Below are 17,846 nucleotides of genomic sequence, written 5' to 3' on the forward strand. Positions count from 1 at the left end.
AAAATTTGAAAATGCATGTAGTTATAAATTGCAATTGTAACAGTGAAAATTGAGACGTGAATAGCTTGTGTTCTTTTAAATGGTGTTTTTAGATAACAGAGTTAAGTTAGTGTTCATACCATGTGCACCAGTGTTTGTCTAAAATATGAATGCAAATATCAGTATTAAAAAGAAAGCAATGAATGGTTTAATCCAGTACGAAATGTCGAAATTCCATCAGTTTTCTTTCCTTCAGAGACATAATAGGGCTAATTTGGTAAGTAGGACCTACTATCATATATTCATCATCTTTATTCTTAATTTTATTCTTAATTATTTTATTCTTATCTTTAATTAAAATTGTGAAATTTTATGTCCCATTTAATATTTAAGGTCATATTTTACACTTTTTAGGTCATATTTGACATAATTTTGGGTCATAAGTGCATGCATATATTTATAGTTTTTAGGTCATAAAAATCTGGGCCCTAGTAATGTCATGATTTTTGAATACCTAGTTTGGGTTCTAGCCCTGAAAGTGGCTGTTCCACTAGAGGTTTCTCATAGATTTCTTCAGTCTTTCCAGGATATACCTGGGTTGTAACCTGTAATAAGTCATATCCATTGTATATCATTGTAATCGTCTTTCATCCTCACAACTTGATCATTGTTAACAGTTTGAGGACCGGTCGCATGATATCATGATTTTAAGACACGTTAGGTTGTAACACGCTATACCTTGCTCTGACACCACCCAGGTTGCACACAGCTGCATAATAAAACTCTGAAATGTTTGCTTACTTGTCAGTAACTTGACCTCGCTGTTTTCTTAGCCCACTATAAAGGAAAATGCTTTGCTGCTCTTCAAGCTGTATGTATCAGCCAGTAGTTAGTGGTGGAGTATGTACAAGGACAAATTCTTCTCCGATGGGCTAGCTGACCTGCCTTGTGAGATGCGTAGTCATGGTGATTCAGAGAGCGACAGTGACAGGGGAGAACAAAGAATTGTGGCCACAGACAGTAAAAGTGACGGTAGCTCCGACGATAATGCGGGTAATAACATTGCGGGGACAGTGAAAAATCTAAAAAAAATTACAAAAATCTAAACCCTGATTCAAAATTGAAATACAAAGCATTTCTGATGAATGTGGCAAAGGCCTGGGCTACAGACCAGATGGTGGCGGCAGAACCAGAGTCAGACAGAGACTTAGTGCGACTGGGCCCATCAATTCCCACCCCACACAGGCCTCATGTGGACTCCCCAGGGTGACTCTCGGGTGATATGTGGAAACATACCCTTGTGAAAATTGTGAAGAGTGAACATTCCAAGGGGAAGCATCCTTCTAGGCAATGCCGTGTTTGCACAGTTCACAAAAAAAGGAGTACATCTACATTTGCAAGTTCTGTGTAATGCCACTTCACAAAGGGGAATGTTTCCAGAAATATCACACCCTCAGACACTTCTAGGAGCATTGGTAAGTCTTCTCCAAAAATTTTAGTTCATAAAGTTAATTAGGAGATTTTATATTAATTTTCAAAGTGAACAGTGCACAAGTTAGGATAGTAGGTTTAATAATGGCGGCCCCAGGGTGATTTAAATATTTAAATCGCCGGTCCTTAATGTGTTAAGGAGACTTTGCAAATGATGTTGCCTTATCTGATCAGTCTAAAGTGATATTACTTGAATTTGCCAAATGAGCTGAAGATTTTGTGATATGAACTTTGCATGCATATGGCCCAGTCATATAGAAGTCCAAGCTTTTGATTTCCTTTATCCTTGGAGATTCAGATGTCAGTAGTTATGGATAGGACCACCAGGCAGTAGTGAGAGGTACATATGCTTTAAGCAGCATTGCAATCTCAACCTCCATGGAAAACAAACAAACCTTTTACATAGAAAAATAGAGTGTATAGTAGTAATGTCAAAAATAATAGCTGGTAGAGAAATTTATAGTGTCTGTCAATTTTATTTTCTGTCTGAGTGCCAGATCACTCAACTCATTGCCATGAAAAACTTTGATCTCGTATACTAATACTGATGTTTAATAATACACGAACTTCACATTATATGGACAGTCAGTCGGTACATTTTTGTGTTAATGCACCTGAAAATGAATACATGTTTTTGGTATGTGTAATGAATTTTTATTATTGTGAGACCATACTAAGTCCTATGTATGTCTCAGCTCTGCCCACCACACTTCCTGTGCCTCACATAGCCACTATATTGTTTGTTACTTAATGTGCACAGAGCATTATCAATTTTTGTGTTTTATCTCAAAATATCTTGCCTTCCATCATGACTTGGGAGCACTCATTGTTATAATAAATATATTATGGCATGTAGACCCATTGCTAGGTGGCAACAGCAAGATACGCAACTGTACAGTGGCCATTGCTAGGCAGCGACCCTCAAACAACAACAGGAATGATGTTTTCTGCGTGGTCTGCTAAGCAGCAGTTGAACAGCAACCGAGGAATGGTGTTTTCTGTGTGGTCTGTGCCGAGATGTTATAAGCAGGACAGTTAGTGAGAGTTAGATGAGTGGAGTGAGTTGTTGGTTGGTGAGTTAGTGATAGGACTGCTGCAGTTCGGTTGCTGTGAGCTTTTGCTGTGAGAAGCTAGTAGCTGAGGCTGGGAAGAGTTCAGGATCCCAGGGGAAAGGGAATTTCCGCTGTTGGAAGCTGCTACCAAGCAATGGCTAGTGGAGACCGTAACAGACTGAGAACTGATATGTGTGACAGTGAGATGTAAAGTGTAGTAATGAGTTGTATAAGAGACCAATAAATCCCATTTTCAATCCAAAATGCATCTGCAGTCAGTCATACACGTGACAGTATGTGTTGTGGGTGTATTGGCATTGGAATGGATGTGATGGCATGAGTCATGATTGATGATGATGATGATGATGACGACAACGGTGATAATGGTAACGAAATAAGTTCATATATGTATCCTCTGTATCTTTTTTCTCCCACCTTTGGCGCTCCGGTTCCAGTTAGGGCCTTGGCCTACCTCCATGAAACTGTTTCACTTCGGTTTACTAAATCTTAGACATTCGATAGGACTCCTTGGGCGGGTGATCAGCTCATCACAAGGCCTCTACCTGGGCACAAATACAGAAAGATGTGCACAAACACACATACAAACTGAACATCCATGCCCTGAGTGAGATTTGAACCCACAATCCCGGCTTCCAAGCGAGCAAAGACAGTGCATGCCTTAGACCATTTGGCTACCATGGCCAGTACTGTGTCTCATACTGTTACTTATTGCTTGTCAGGACACCATTCCTCTAATTATTGCTCTTCACACTTTTCACACCACAGCTAAAAGCACCAAAGACATTGGCTTGTCATTAATCAGTTAGTATAGTATTGCTGCCAATATATGGCATGAGATATGACATACATGCATTTAGAGGAAAGGCAGGCCTCACACGTGATGTATTCATCTTAATGTTTGAAGGTCATTTGAGTAAATTATTCTAGATTTCTCTGTGCAGTTGTACTTACCACAATCAACTGGATTTTTTCTAGCTGGTAGTTTTGCGGTGGGGTGTATCAGTCAAATGGTTAAATTAACAGGAAACCATATTCATTTAATTAATTTTCATATTAAAACAACTGTGAAGGAATGCCTCATTTTCATGAAATGAGAGATTAGTATATGTTATTGCCCTGATTGTGTATAACTGAATGTTTACAAATGAATATATCTGTTTATAGGTACCATTTTGTAGCTCAAATGATTCAAGTGCAACAGCCCTTTTAAATCTCTACCCATCCTGGCAGTGTGAGTCTGCTGTGGGATATCTGGCAGTGTATCGTCTTTGCTTTGCTCTTTCTGCATTCTTCTTTCTCATGGCACTCATTATGATTGGTGTGAAGACATCAAAGGATCCTCGTGCTGGCATACAGAATGGGTTTGTACTAATGTATTTGTACTGTATACATACCTATGGTATTGGTCAGTTGGGATTTGTTCTGTGCAGAATTGAAGAGGCAGTTTTGGATACATTTTATTTTTTATTTTTAGGCTTCTTTCCTTCCATAACAAAATAGAATAGATTAGAAAGGTTACTATGTTTTCTCTGTGTCTATATATGTGTGCCCTCTTCAACTTTTGAACTAGTTGGCCAGTTTTCACAGAATCTGGAATGTACATTACACCATTGAAAGCCTTACAGTTTTTCAGTTTTCTGTAGTCAGTAATAAGAACAAGGCAGATTCTTCTGTTTGGTGCAGAAATAGCACTAAATGTAGGGTTCTGTTTTCAAATGTATGTAACTTGGTTTTTGGAGAATGTCAAATAATATTGGCACATGCAAGAAATATATATTTAGCTTTTTGTATGATGGCATTAGCAAATAAATCGGGGAGCTAAATATGTGAAATTTAGTTTGGAGTTAGATCGTAAATGTACTGTGGCATATAGACGTATTGCTAGGCAACAATGGCGAAACAGACGAGACAACAGCCGTTGCTAGGCAGTGGCCTGCACGCAACAGCGGAAGTACTGTTGGAAGCGGTGTTTTCTGTGTGAGGCTATATCATGTTACTGACAAAGTTCAGTTCAGTTAGGGCAGTGAAGTGGTTAGTGAGTGAGTGAAAGGACTGCTGCAGTTCAGTCCTAGTTTACTACTGCTGGAATCTAGTAGCTGAGGCACAGGGACAGTTTGGGAATCCAGAGTAAGGGGAACACCAGCATTGGAAGCTGTTACCAGGCAATGACTGGTGAAGAGACAGCAGACTGAAAAGACTTAGTGCATGCTTTATTGAATTGTAGTGTTTGTGAATTAGTGATAGTGCTATAGATGTAGTTGCAACAGCTGGTGTCAGAAGTGGTTGGATTGGACTCTGCATTGGATTGTTATACTGCCATACTACAAAAATGGAACAAATGATGAAACATCTGGTAGCCGCCATACAAACGATGGCTGCTAAGATATATGCCAACCAAAAGGATATAAAAGGACATGTGAGAGAGCAATGAGAGCTGTTCAAGAACACCTGAAAGAAGAACAGAGAGGTGACCAAGGACTCCTGAAAGAAGTGTTGGCCAAGATGAAAACCAGTCAAGAAAGGATGGATACCAAGTTAGATGCCCATTATGAAAGAATGACGGCCAGGATGAACCCCAACCTAGAGAAAATGGAGGCCACAGTGGATGTCTTCAAAGAAAGTTAAACAAACGAGACACCATTAATGTGGAAGCCGGTTGAGAAAAGTCAGAGGCCATAGCAGAGCAGTAGCATGCCCCTAAGGAAGAGGCCGCAAAGGAAACTATTGGAGGACTGGTGGACAAATATGGGGACTGGCATCTAGCTGTAGGGTGCCATTGAAGAAGTGGACCTTGGGCAGTGGTGTGTCCCAGTAGAAGTTGGCCGCTGCCCAAGGATGGTTGACCCACCATGCAATTCCTGCACTGTGCAAGGGACAAGGTCATCAGGTACCAAGCAGGACAGTGTTGTTTGAGGAGCACCTAATGGATGAACATTTGGTGAGAGACGTTGGCCACAACTGGAATGCAACAGTGGTATAAGGGATTGAGGCCAGAAAGAGCAGTTACATCTAGGAAGCAAGAGGGCATTCAGCAAGACTGTCAGACAGACTTTTGGATTGGAGGTTGTGAAGCGAATTGTTGGGATTCCATCAGGTTACCAGACATGAGTAAGTGGACATTGTGGAGGGGTTGGCCCCCTCTGAAATGACAGAAGAGACTACTAGCACCATAAGAGGAGTGGGGGCACTGACCACTTCTAGAACTTTTGTTCACACCAACTGGAATGGAACCCTAGATCGAAGGAGATGGTGGTACACCTGGACTGTCCTGCACCTTAAAAGGGAGCTGCTTGGGATGAGCTGCCTTAAAGAGGGAGCAGCGGGAGAGTTATCACCTTGAGATCTGAGCCACAAGGAAGGAAGGAAGGTGAGCCTGATCACAGACATCCTAGGCACAGCCCTTGGAAAAGATGAAATTGTGGTACATCTGTAGACTATTTGGAACAAAATAGCCTTAAGGACGTAGAAATGTGGCATATTGTTAGACAATGACCATGAAACAAACAATGAGGCAATGGCCGTTTATAGGCAGCGGCCTAAGCGCAGCAGTGGAACTACTGTTGGAAGCAGTGTTTTCTGTGTGGTCCTGTCCAAGGCGATATCATGTGACCGACTGAGTTCAGTTCAGTTAATGCAGTAGAGTGGGGTGAGCGGAGTGAATTGGTTGGTGAGTAAGTGGGTTAGAGGACTGTTTCTGTTCAGTCCTTATTTACTGTTGCTGTTAGAAGCTGGTAGCTGAGGCACTGGGATGGTTCAAGAATCCAGAGTAAGGGGAACTGCCACCATTGGAAGCTGTTACCAGGCAACAATTTGTGAAGACATAGCAGACTGGAAAGACTTAGTTCATGCTGTAGTGAATTGTAGAGAGTGTGAATTAGTTACTGTAGTTACAATCTGTAAGTGGTCAATAAATCCAATTACCCATCCAATCCCTGTCTGTAGTCAATTATACATATGACAATACCTGTAATAATATTGTCAGTCAGTGATTATTTACTTGGCAAGGACTCAAAAATTTAAGGCTATGTCTGTAAAATTTAATGGTACTTATAACTTTTACCCCCAACCAGAAAATAACAACAAATGATTCTTGTAACGTATAACATGTTTACTGTTGCAAGTAATAACAAAATTCTGACTGAAGTAGGATTTGATTGTATAATCATTCATGCATGATCCGAAGTTCAGCATGCTAAGCCATGAGCTACATTACATTTCACTTTTGGGTCATAAATATGCATTATCTGAATATGACATTAGTAGCACTAGAAGTATGTGCAATAATAAAGTAAATTTTATGAGCTTTCTCATGCTGCCTCATTTATTCTATAAAAATGAAAATAGACTTGAAAAGATTCTGACGATGGTGTAAGCTGTACAGAACTATTAGGCTTATTTTGGAATCTATCCATCGTCTGGTATATATAAGACAAAAAACCACGTTTCGGAGACTGAGTCCAACTGAGTAGGTCTATTCTGCCCCATCCACCTGAGGATGGAGATAGATCCAGTCTCTGAAACGTGGTTTTTTTGTCTTATACGTGTATACCAGATGATGGATAGAGCCCAGAATAAGCTAATTGTTCTGTATAAAAATGTAGTCCTTCATAAAGAATTGTTTTATAGCACCTTTTAAAGAAGAGTTCTGTGTTCCGGGATCATGCAGTCTGTTCACATTGGCTTATTTTTCAGCCCTGAAGAGGGATGCGATATATTCCTCCGAAATGTTGGTTGACTTTCAATGGACTACTTGGTGCTATGTCCCAGAAGATAGACCTCTTCATAACTGCTGATACAAGAATCTCAGATCGTACTTACTGAAGGAATTCGTGTTTCTGATAGGAGCTTTACTTCTGCCTTATGAGACCCTTCATGCTGTTGTAAAAATCAGTAGGAAACTACTGTCAAATTTGTAATTTATTTTAATTTATTTATTTATATTTTCTACAGTTTTTGGGCCATTAAGTATCTGCTGGTGATCGGTGGAATGGTTGGTGCTTTCTTTATCCCTGAGGGCTCTTTTGGAACTACGTGGATGTATTTTGGCATGATTGGAGGTTTCCTGTTTATCATCATCCAGTTAATTCTCATCATTGATTTTGCTCACTCCTGGGCTGAGAGCTGGGTTGGTAACTACGAGGAAACCGAATCCAAAGCTTGGTAAGGCTACTAGATGGTTGCAACATTATTTTGATAATAAGTGTTATTTCTTAACATGTTGTAGGGCTGTGTGTGAAGTTCACATACTGAAACCTTTGAACAGTAACCCTTCTGTTTTCAAGTGTCAACAAGAAACAAATTTGTAAGGCTAACTGCATTAGAATGTAATACTGAGATTCTGAGCAGTAGGGTATATTTACATACATTATAACATTGTAGTTCCCAGCATCATTGTGTTACAGAAACAGTGAGTGAGACTAGGGACTGCATTAATTTGGTTCAGGATAGAATCTGGTTGCAGCCTGTTGTGAACACAGGAGCAGACCTTTGGAATTTGTAAAATGTGAAGAATTTCTTGACTAGCTGAGAAATTATTAGCTTCTTAAGGGGCCACACCATAGCTCAAGCGGTTAATCGCTGGCTTCCCACTGCGGCAGCCCAGGTTTGATCCCGGCTCTGGTCAAGTGGGATTTGTGGTGGACAAAGTGGCGCTGGGGCAGGTTTTCTCCAAGTACTTTGGTTTCCCCTGCCAATCTTCATTCCACCAGTTGCTCCACAATCACCCTCACCTATTATCTGGGGCTGGTACAGTAGGCCAGAAGTGGCTGCGGTACAAGGGACTTAGTCCCACCCCACTAGCAATAAAAAAAATTAGCTTCTCAAGAAGGACTCTGCTCCATGGAAATTTATGTAATTTAAATGATAGCATTAATGCCATTAATAGAAATGAGAATTGTCAGCAAGACATAAATAAATGTAACAACTAACTAATTGCCTTGCGTTGTCTTTTGTTTGTGTATTTTGTTTCCTTTATTATTATTATTTCAATATGCCAATAACATTTAATGGCAAATCAGTGTGTGATTATTCTTTCGTTTAGTGCTTCACTTGTAATTTTGTGTTACAGGTATGCAGCATTGCTTATTTTCACATTATTGAACTATGCACTGGCCATTACTGGTATAGTGTTGCTGTTTGTTTATTTCACTCTGGTAAGTACATGACTTCAGAATAGCCATAATTTAAAGTTACTTTTCACAAGGAGATGCCACAACAATCATAGGCAATTTTTCTTTGATGTGACTTATTACATTTAGGAGCAGTGTATTCAACACTTGTTAGGTTAGCTTTGCTTTGTCCATCCATCCATCCATAACTATGTAACAGTTCCTCTTTGGGTGAACAGATTTTTTCTTAAAATTGGAATTTTGAGTCAGTAATAAACCTTTTTTTTTCTGCTTCGTTTCTTAGCATCCATTCTATACAATATGTTATTTTTTATTTGCCCCCAGCTTGTTCATCTTTTCTTGATGTCTTCCAGTACCCAGCTAACCTGTGTTGTCCAGGATCATCCCATAGGTCACTTTGAAATGTAATTCTGATGCCCTTCTCATTATCCATATCATACATATCCCTTCTTGTTACATGGCCAAGGTGTTAACAATCATATCTTTTCTAACACAAGTTATGAATTCCATCTACTTCTGTGTGAATTTCATGTTTAATTTCATCCTGTTTTCTCTTTCTATTAATAATTTTGAAAGTTTTGTACCTGTTGCTTGGATTTTGATTTTGTTTTTCTTTGTAAAAGCCCATGTTTCAGCATTGATAATTGATAATTCATTTAACATCCATAACTGCAGGCACAATTGCATGAGTCAGTTGAAAACAACTACATGTAAACAACCCTTAAAAAATGTACAAAACATAATACAAGACAATGTGCAATTCAGTTCCTTTTTTGATCAGTATCCCCATGCTATAGCTTATCAACCATGGATGACAACTCCCAGCAATTTAATATAAAGCAATATATATAATTAATCCACCAAAAACACAAGTCATCCATGCAAAGTAAGCATTACACGTTTAGTGAAGACTACAGTTCAAAGACCATCTATATAGTTCTGTATCAAATCAAAACTAATTCAGTTTACCAAACTACCGTCTGTCATTGTTACTAAAACACTCTTGTAGAGAATAAACACAGTTTCATAGGAAACAACTTAATAATTTATTTTTAATACCCTTAAAATTTTCTATTCTTTTTAATTGGAAATGTATTTTTATTCCCATGTTCATTATGCTTTATTTACAGTGAGCAATGTTGCATAATTGGACATACAAATCTTACTTCCCTTTTGTGTTCTGCTGATTAATATCAGAATATTGAGTCTTATAGATCTTATTCTTTTTTATAAAGCACAAGATCTCAAATATATATTGTAGTTACAATCAAAATCAGTAAACAAATTTCTAAAAGGCACCCTGTTTTTAACTCCTTTAATAAGTCTTAGACCTTTTTTCTGTATTTTAAATACTGCATTACTGTCATTTACTCCCCCCCCCAAAAAAAAATATACCACCATATTTTAATATAGATTCAAATTTTGTGAAATAAACATTTCTTAATACAGGTATGCTTACTGAGTCGCATAAGGATTTAAACAAATAAAGAGCTTTGTTTAATTTTTGACAAAGGTATTGTATATGAGTGACCCAGCTTAATATTTCTTTGATATAAATACCTAAAAATCTTAAATTTGATAAATAAATTATTTATTTGTCCATTTAACCAGTTATTTGTTTTAAGGTGACAGCTTCTAATAGTAACTATATTGAATGAAAACATAATATGGTACTGTTATGATACATTTTTCATTACAGCCTGATGATTGTGCACTGAACAAATTCTTCATCTCATTCAACTTAATCTTATGTGTGATTGTGAGTATAATATCTGTCCTGCCCAGCGTACAAGAGATGCAGCCCCGTTCAGGCTTGTTGCAGTCATCTGTTGTGACTCTCTATGTTATGTATCTCACCTGGTCATCTGTTTCCAGTCAGCCGTGTAAGCAGAATTAATTTCCTTCATTTAGTGTAAATTGTAATGATTTCATACATCCATTAAGTACTGCTGGTATGCTGGGAAGTCATGTTTCTTAGTCTTATCCAGCTGTAAACATCTCATATGAATTCTTGGAACTTAGAGGGCCAGATTCAGAGTCTTACTGCAGAGCAGACCATACAGGTCTCATCATGTTTAACATGTCATGCACACATGAATGACCACTCTTGGCTATCTGGGTACCTGAACCCTGCAAACATGGAAATTCTGCAAGGTGTCAGTTACCTCACAATGTAGTCAAGACCATGTTAAGATTCCAAGAATAGCTACAGTTTTTATTTATATAGATAGCAAGTGCAGTTTCTTTTCTTGACTGCTTGGCAGCCTACAGCGTATTCACTCTCATAAGTATAATTAGAATGATCAAGTCAAGGAGGATGAGATGGGCAGGTCATGTAGCACGAATGGGGGAGATGAGGAATGCATATAGGATATTGGTGGGAAAGCCAGAAGGAAAGAGACCACAGGGAAGACCAAGGCATAGGTGGGTGGACAATATTAGAATGGATCTTAGAGAGATAGGATGGGATGGTATGGATTGGATAGATCTGGCTCAGGATAGGGACCAGTGTATGGCTCTTGTGAACATGGTGATGAACCTTCAGGTTCCATAAAATGCTGGGAAATTCTTGAGTAGTTGCAGAATTGGCGGCTCCTCTAGAATGGCTCAGCTCCATGAGTAAGTAAGTAAAGGTGAATGTAGGAAGGGCCACCTGCAGTGCAATTTAAAAGAGTCCCAGGAGCACCTCCCAAGGATTTTCCAAGGTAAATGGTATTTTACAGTTCACTGTTAGAGTACTAAGGAGTAACAAGGTATTTTGCTGATGTTAACAAAGGCTTGAATCCTGCAATAAGGGACAGTGTTTAGATCTGTACACCCACAAGTTAACATCCAGATTGAGACTAGATGCACTGTAATGAGTTTGATGTTGCCACATGTTAGTGACTAGATATAGGGTTTGGATTGGTAATTGAATTTATTGAACACTTAGAACTTGCAGCTACAACTAATTATAGTGCCATTTCTAATCTACATGCTTAACAAGTCAGTCAGTTTGCTGCAACTTCACTAGTTGTTGTGTGGCAGTGGATCCGAACAGTGTATTCTTCTATTCACATCATTGCGAGCTTTATACCATCTCACAGCTCTCTGATTCAACTGCACTATGGCCTCCTGGACATCACTGACTACCATTAACCATCCCTGGCTACTACTGTCTAATTCACCGGATGGCTGTCACTATGTAGCCTTGGCATGGACCACATTTGAAAATGCTGTATCATAGTTGTCGCCGCACATTTACCAGCTGTTGTGTAGCAACGGCTGTCTCTTGTTCTTATATTCCAGCTTTCGGCCATTATGTCACAATATGTTAATACAATCAGAAGGGGGAGCCTTTAAACTCAGGAGGGATTTCAGTCACACAGAGGTAAACATTTGGGTACCGTCATCCACAAAGCTGTGATACTTAACCAGGGTGCTAGATTGCTTGTTATCCCAATACATATACAGAAATGAATCGAATAGTGAAATGTATGACTGTAATGTTGTTTGATCAAGATGAGGTAGAATCTTGACTTCCTCTGTCTCCTGGTAGTCTGTATGAAAGTTCAGAATCCGTCACCATCCTAATCTCTACAGGACCTGATAAACAAGGTCCCATACCTGAACCAGAGCCAGCCAAATTCTGGTATTGATCCCCATATCTGAGAATTTAAGATTTGAAGCTTTTTGAGGTAAATAAATATGCTAAAAATATTCTCAAGCAATCAGTCATGTCAGTATTGGGTTAAAAACCAATGTTTCATACATTTCTTCACTCTCTATCATCAGGTTCAATGTGGTAAATGCCCATACCTTGCTGACACACCACATTGAGTCTGATGATGGAGATCTCTGAAACATCACTTTTTAGGATTTGACGTTCTCACAGTGATAGTTATGATGAGTCTGTCTTCTGAGATATAACATGATGTAGTCCACTGAAACACAGCGTTTTGGAGAAATACGTCACTTCCATCTTCAGTATAAAAAAAAAAGCCAAGCGAGAAACCAGGATGAATCAAACAGGAAGGTTTGTGTGGTGAATCAGAAATGTAGGGTCATTCACCACACTGACTCTGGTGATGAATATAGAAGAGATGAACATTGACATGATCAACCCAGAAGATTTTAGCTCTTCAGAGATACTAATCTGAGTTTTATTATAGAGGCTGAAGTCATATTTGTATGTGATGATGATTTTTTGCAGATAGACCATGCAATCCTGGCTTCCTGGGTGTTATTGGATTGAAGTCAGAGAGCACTTTTGACAGTGAGAGTATTGTGGGTCTTATCATCTGGATGTGTTGTGTTCTGTATTCTTCATTGCGTACAGCATCCAGTTCATCTAAAATCACCATGTCAGAACATGTTCTTGTCAAGGACAGTGGGGCTGGTATGTATTAAGTCTGTATTTCTACTCTTATTTTGTTGGTTTTAGTGTATAACTGTTTGATTTCCTTGTATGGACATTTTTAGTGACATTTGCTCATAATAAACTTGGTGGGGGCTTGCTGACTAGCATGCCTTAGAACTGTAACACCTCTATTTAATGCTGTGGTAAAATGTGACTGTTAATGGTTTAGTTTGTTCTTTTGTGCAAACGTCAGACAATTGTGGCATGTATGGGGCATGGAGGCAGTTCATCATGCATTCTAAACTTGGCACTAGATGGAGGTGGTCAGCTTCTTCTAGCCACATTACTTCTAGGGAAAGTATCCCTAGTTGCCAGTTAATGAGGTGCAGAATGGCCCTGCAGCTGGTCTGGATGTTAAAGCAAAGACCTGCCAGGGTGTTAAAGCTGGATGCTGGAATAGTTTGGTCACTAAGTAGCATATTTTGTTTGTTATTCACAATGTTTCCAGACAAGAGAAATTGTGTAAAAATGCACATTGCTAGAAAAGGTATTGAGACCTCAGAATTTATTTAAAATGTGATTTGACATGTCTTCACTCAAAGATTCATCTTCTTGAATGGTGGTTTGTTGAAGTGCATTGATTTCCTTTTTCTGTCTAATGATTCTGGTATTTGTTTTACTTTGAAGTTCTCATGTGCAGGTTTAGAATTTTTTAAGATTAAATCTAGAAAATAAATCATCATTGATTCAAACATGGATTTTTCAAGTCTCAAATAATCAAGATTGTTTATATAAGTGCCCTTGCTTTGCACAGTAACATCCATCCGAATTTAAGTGGTCGGCAATGCTAGTATGAATTAATTTGTGAGCAAAATATCTCTCTCGCTCTCTCCCTTCCCTTCCCACTCCACTTTCTTTCTATGATGAGAAAGGATATGGCCCTAGGATTGAATTGTGTTAAATGTGGTGATCAACAAAAACTTTCCATTGAAAAGGATGTATGAAAAGCAAAAAAGTAATACACTTCAGTGCACTGTGAAAAAGTGGCTAGTATTTTAGATTATGATAGCCATGAAAATATTGATCATGTAGAGAAAATTCTGGTTCTCTTCTTGATTCTCAGAATGTTCCCAGATTCTCTTCTCAGTCTTACCTGAAACTGAAAAATTCATTCTCACACAAGCCTGCTTTAAAATATGTTTGGCCTCAAATATATTGTGATAGAATCCTAGACTATTATTAGAGACTGCAGATATATGTAGCACATAGGTCATGTTGCATTTGAGGCTCTCACAGTAGTGGCTATGAAGAGTCATATCCCAGAAGATGGAACCCTTCAGAACATATATCAGATTGCTTCTATTATGGTATTTCCCAGCATTTTATGGAACCTGGAGGTTCATCACCATGTTCATAAGAGCCCTACACTGCTCCCTATCCTGCGCCAGATCTATCCGATCTATACCATCCCATCCTGTCTCTCTAAGATCCATTCTAATATTGTCCACCCACCTGCACCTTGGTCTTCCCTGTAGTCTCTTTCCTTCTGGCTTTCCCACCAATATCCTATATGCATTCCTCGTCTCCCCCATTCATGGTACATGACCTGTCCAGGTGATCCTCCTTGACTTGATCATTCTAATTATACTTGGAGAAGAGTAAAAGTTGTGAAGCTCCTCACTATGCAGTTTTCTCCAACCTCCTGGCACAATTATGGTATACAAAAGAAAATACAATTATTTATTGAAATGTAAGCAATTCAAGATGTCTATAGGGCGAGTGAGAGAATTTAGGGAATTTGATTCTTGTGATGGTTACAGCATCCAGTATTCCTGTATTTTGTTTCTGTGAAAATCCTCTTTGATACAGACATAAGGATATGCTCATTTCAGCTATAAAAGCTGTAGGTACATGCTGCCTTATAAATGAATTGAGGAGCACATATTGAAGCATTGATTTAGTATAAAGTAATACCAACTCGACTCGTAGTTACCTAGAACTCACATGTAGCTTTCACATGACTGGTATGGAGAAAGTTTTTTTTTTGCATCAAGCAGATACCTTCATGAGCAGTAACATAAACTAAAATTAGAGAATGCCATCATCTTGAATTATAGATAACTGCTCCCTTTTGAGCACAGACAGATTGTGCTAAATTCATCAGCTGCCCAAGAGAATTCAGAATTCTTTCTTTTTACACTCTTGAACTAGAATTCTAGCTTAAAAGAATACTTTTTCTTTATTTATATGTGAAGACATTCTGGGGAACAGTTTTCAAATCACAGTACTACAGTATTAGTGATGGTTTGTTACTATGTTCCATTTCTTTTTTGTGAGTAAGGCTATGACTGCTGCCTACATCAAAGTCATCTTGCTTTTGTAGCAAAATATACAGCTATTAAAAAATTATATATCTTATGTGCAGTCAATAGTAACTCTTAGTGGAAAATAAGCTGTAACTTTTCTTCATAAGCCTTTTTATTGCTTAAATTTAATTTCTGTCAGCATTCTTATTATTTTTTGTCACTTTCAGAAACTACATAATATGTGAGAGCTTGTAGCCTGCTGTTTCTTATCCTTTCATCTTTCTGTCTCATCTAACCATCACTTTTTGTTTCTTCCTCCAGTTCGTGGCCAGGGAAATCTCTCGTTGGTTAATAATGAAGGTATGAATCGTTATCTTTCAAACATCGCATACTCTGCTTACCTGTTTATGATTTGTTTTCATGGCTTTATTTATTATTAGTCATTGCTGTTCTCAAAATGCTTTGTTTTTTATAGTCCATTATTACTGAGGAAATTGTAGTACATTCTCATGCTGTTCAAAGTTCATGATCTGGAAGCAAGCCACAGAACAATTGGCTTTTGACCTGATCATTGGTCCATCAAATGGTGTGGCATAGCCTATATTTCCTAGCAAAACCAGTTTAAGAACATGGATTGAAATAGATATTATCTGTGTTTCTCATCTATTTCTGTGTCCCTGGTCTTTCATCACATAGATCAGATGATCATATTTTTCATTTGTTCTTCCAAATGATGAGTAGTGTTGAACACAGCCCATATACTGTTTTCCTGTTTCACTATTTGATAAGCTGCTGGCTTTGCATAGGCATATTACTTCCAGCTTTGTATTCATTTCTAAGCATTTCTGTCTTATTGCCATAATTAACATTTCAGCTTCTTTTAACTTAATTATAAGACTACAAAATAAAAAAAACTCAACTCTCTTCCATTAGCCATGTGACGCAGCACACAGTGAAACAAGCTTGGAGGTTTGTTGACCTTGAAGTCAACAGGTTGTGCTAAAAATAGTCCTAAAACATCTCCTGCAACTATGAGTTTTTGAGGAGTTGGTCAGTTTTACTTTTGCATATTAGGTGGGCTGTGCATATGTGCACTTAAGTACTTTTGCCTTGAGGTCAAGTCAGTTTGCTGCTCAGATATGTAGTACTCAGATTCTGGAATAAGGACTGTCTTCTCCTATGCAAGGGAGAGGCCCTGAGGGTGGGTTAACAGCACTTGTCTGGATTGCCTGTCATGCACAGCTTGAGAAATAGAACTGTGAATACAGTCAGTGCAAAAATATGGAAGAGAGTTTTAACTAGTAATGAATAAAGCCTTTGTTTTATGTAAGATTCTCCATACATATAACATTTAAGAAATTGATGGTGCTGAAGAGTGTTGTTGCTATAATGAAGATCTCATTATAAGCCATACTTGGTTTTATTATATTTGCACTTCATGGGCTTTGTCACATTATGACTGTTTCCTTCACCTCTTGCGGTGAAATACTTGCTTTGTGGTTACTTCTGTTTCCTTGATGTGATGCCATGTGCACACAGAGAGAGGGAGAGAGAGAGAGAGAGAGAGAGAGAAAGTTGTGCTATCAGAAATAAATACAGTTGGAAATACAACACAACATAAGGCTATGATACAATATTTATAATTATATATTTAATTTTTGTTTCATAGTTTGCTAGAGTTGGGTCCTTGTTATAGGCTGCATGTTTTGACTTCATTGTGTTGGCATAGCCATCTGACATTGATATGTCTTTTGTGCAGTATGTAGAAAGATTTCTTGGGCTTGTGAGAGATGTGTTTCTTCCCAACAAATTTATCTCTTTCTGTGTAGGATTTGAGGTTTTCACATTGGTGGTTATGAAGAGTTCTGTCTTCTTACCCTTTTCTGCTTATTAGAAAATCACTTAGGAGCTTTGTGATTTACACAGGTCATCTTGTATGGCTAGGATATTGATTCCCAGACGGCTATAAGAGAGTGAGCATGCAACTGATATGAGGGTGACAGGAAATGCATACAGAATTCGTTTTTTTTTTTTTTTTTTTTTTTTTTTTTTTTTTTTTTTTTTTTTTTTTATATCTNGGGCAGATAACAGTAAGATTATCTTTGGAAAATGGATTGTGAGAATGGTAGGTGGGTGGATGTAACTGGTTCAGAATCTCTGGTATGTGGTGGTCTTAGCATTAACAATATTGAACCTTCAGATTCTGCTATCATGAAGGGTAGTTGTATCATAATTGTTTGTGACTTTGTATTTCCTTTGCTTCATTCATTCATAACAATTTATATTTATCAGTTTCACTCATAAGATTAATTATTTAACTCTTACAATATAAGAAATGTTAAATGGTGTTAAATTTGATCAGGTGGTGATGGAGGAGAAAGTGGACACACAGATGGTACAAAGGTGTGGGACAATGAAGAGGAGGCAGTTGCATATTCTTGGTCCTTCTTCCATGTCATGTTTGGTCTAGCTACTCTTTATGTCATGATGACTCTGACCAATTGGTACTCGTAAGTATCTCATAAATATA

General features: G+C 38.2%; 1 protein-coding gene across 2 annotated transcripts in view; it reads left to right on the plus strand.

Annotated features, from left to right (window-relative positions):
• LOC111866824 (serine incorporator 1) overlaps positions 1 to 17,846 on the plus strand; it is a 26,534-nt gene extending 8,688 nt beyond the window's left edge. The window contains exons 3-9 of one of the 2 annotated variants that reach the window (XM_023856115.2): positions 3,708 to 3,904; positions 7,494 to 7,703; positions 8,611 to 8,695; positions 10,371 to 10,554; positions 12,864 to 13,049; positions 15,638 to 15,676; positions 17,679 to 17,846. In XM_023856115.2, coding sequence (XP_023711883.1) covers positions 3,708 to 3,904; positions 7,494 to 7,703; positions 8,611 to 8,695; positions 10,371 to 10,554; positions 12,864 to 13,049; positions 15,638 to 15,676; positions 17,679 to 17,830 — 1,053 coding nt within the window. In that variant the 3' untranslated portion in view covers positions 17,831 to 17,846. The remainder of the gene's footprint in view (positions 1 to 3,707; positions 3,905 to 7,493; positions 7,704 to 8,610; positions 8,696 to 10,370; positions 10,555 to 12,863; positions 13,050 to 15,637; positions 15,677 to 17,678) is intronic. The other variant, XM_023856116.2, reaches the window with a different exon arrangement.

Source organism: Cryptotermes secundus, unplaced genomic scaffold (genome assembly GCF_002891405.2).
Source record: "Cryptotermes secundus unplaced genomic scaffold, Csec_1.0 scaffold446, whole genome shotgun sequence".
In the NCBI taxonomy this organism is placed as follows: Eukaryota; Metazoa; Arthropoda; class Insecta; order Blattodea; family Kalotermitidae; genus Cryptotermes; species Cryptotermes secundus.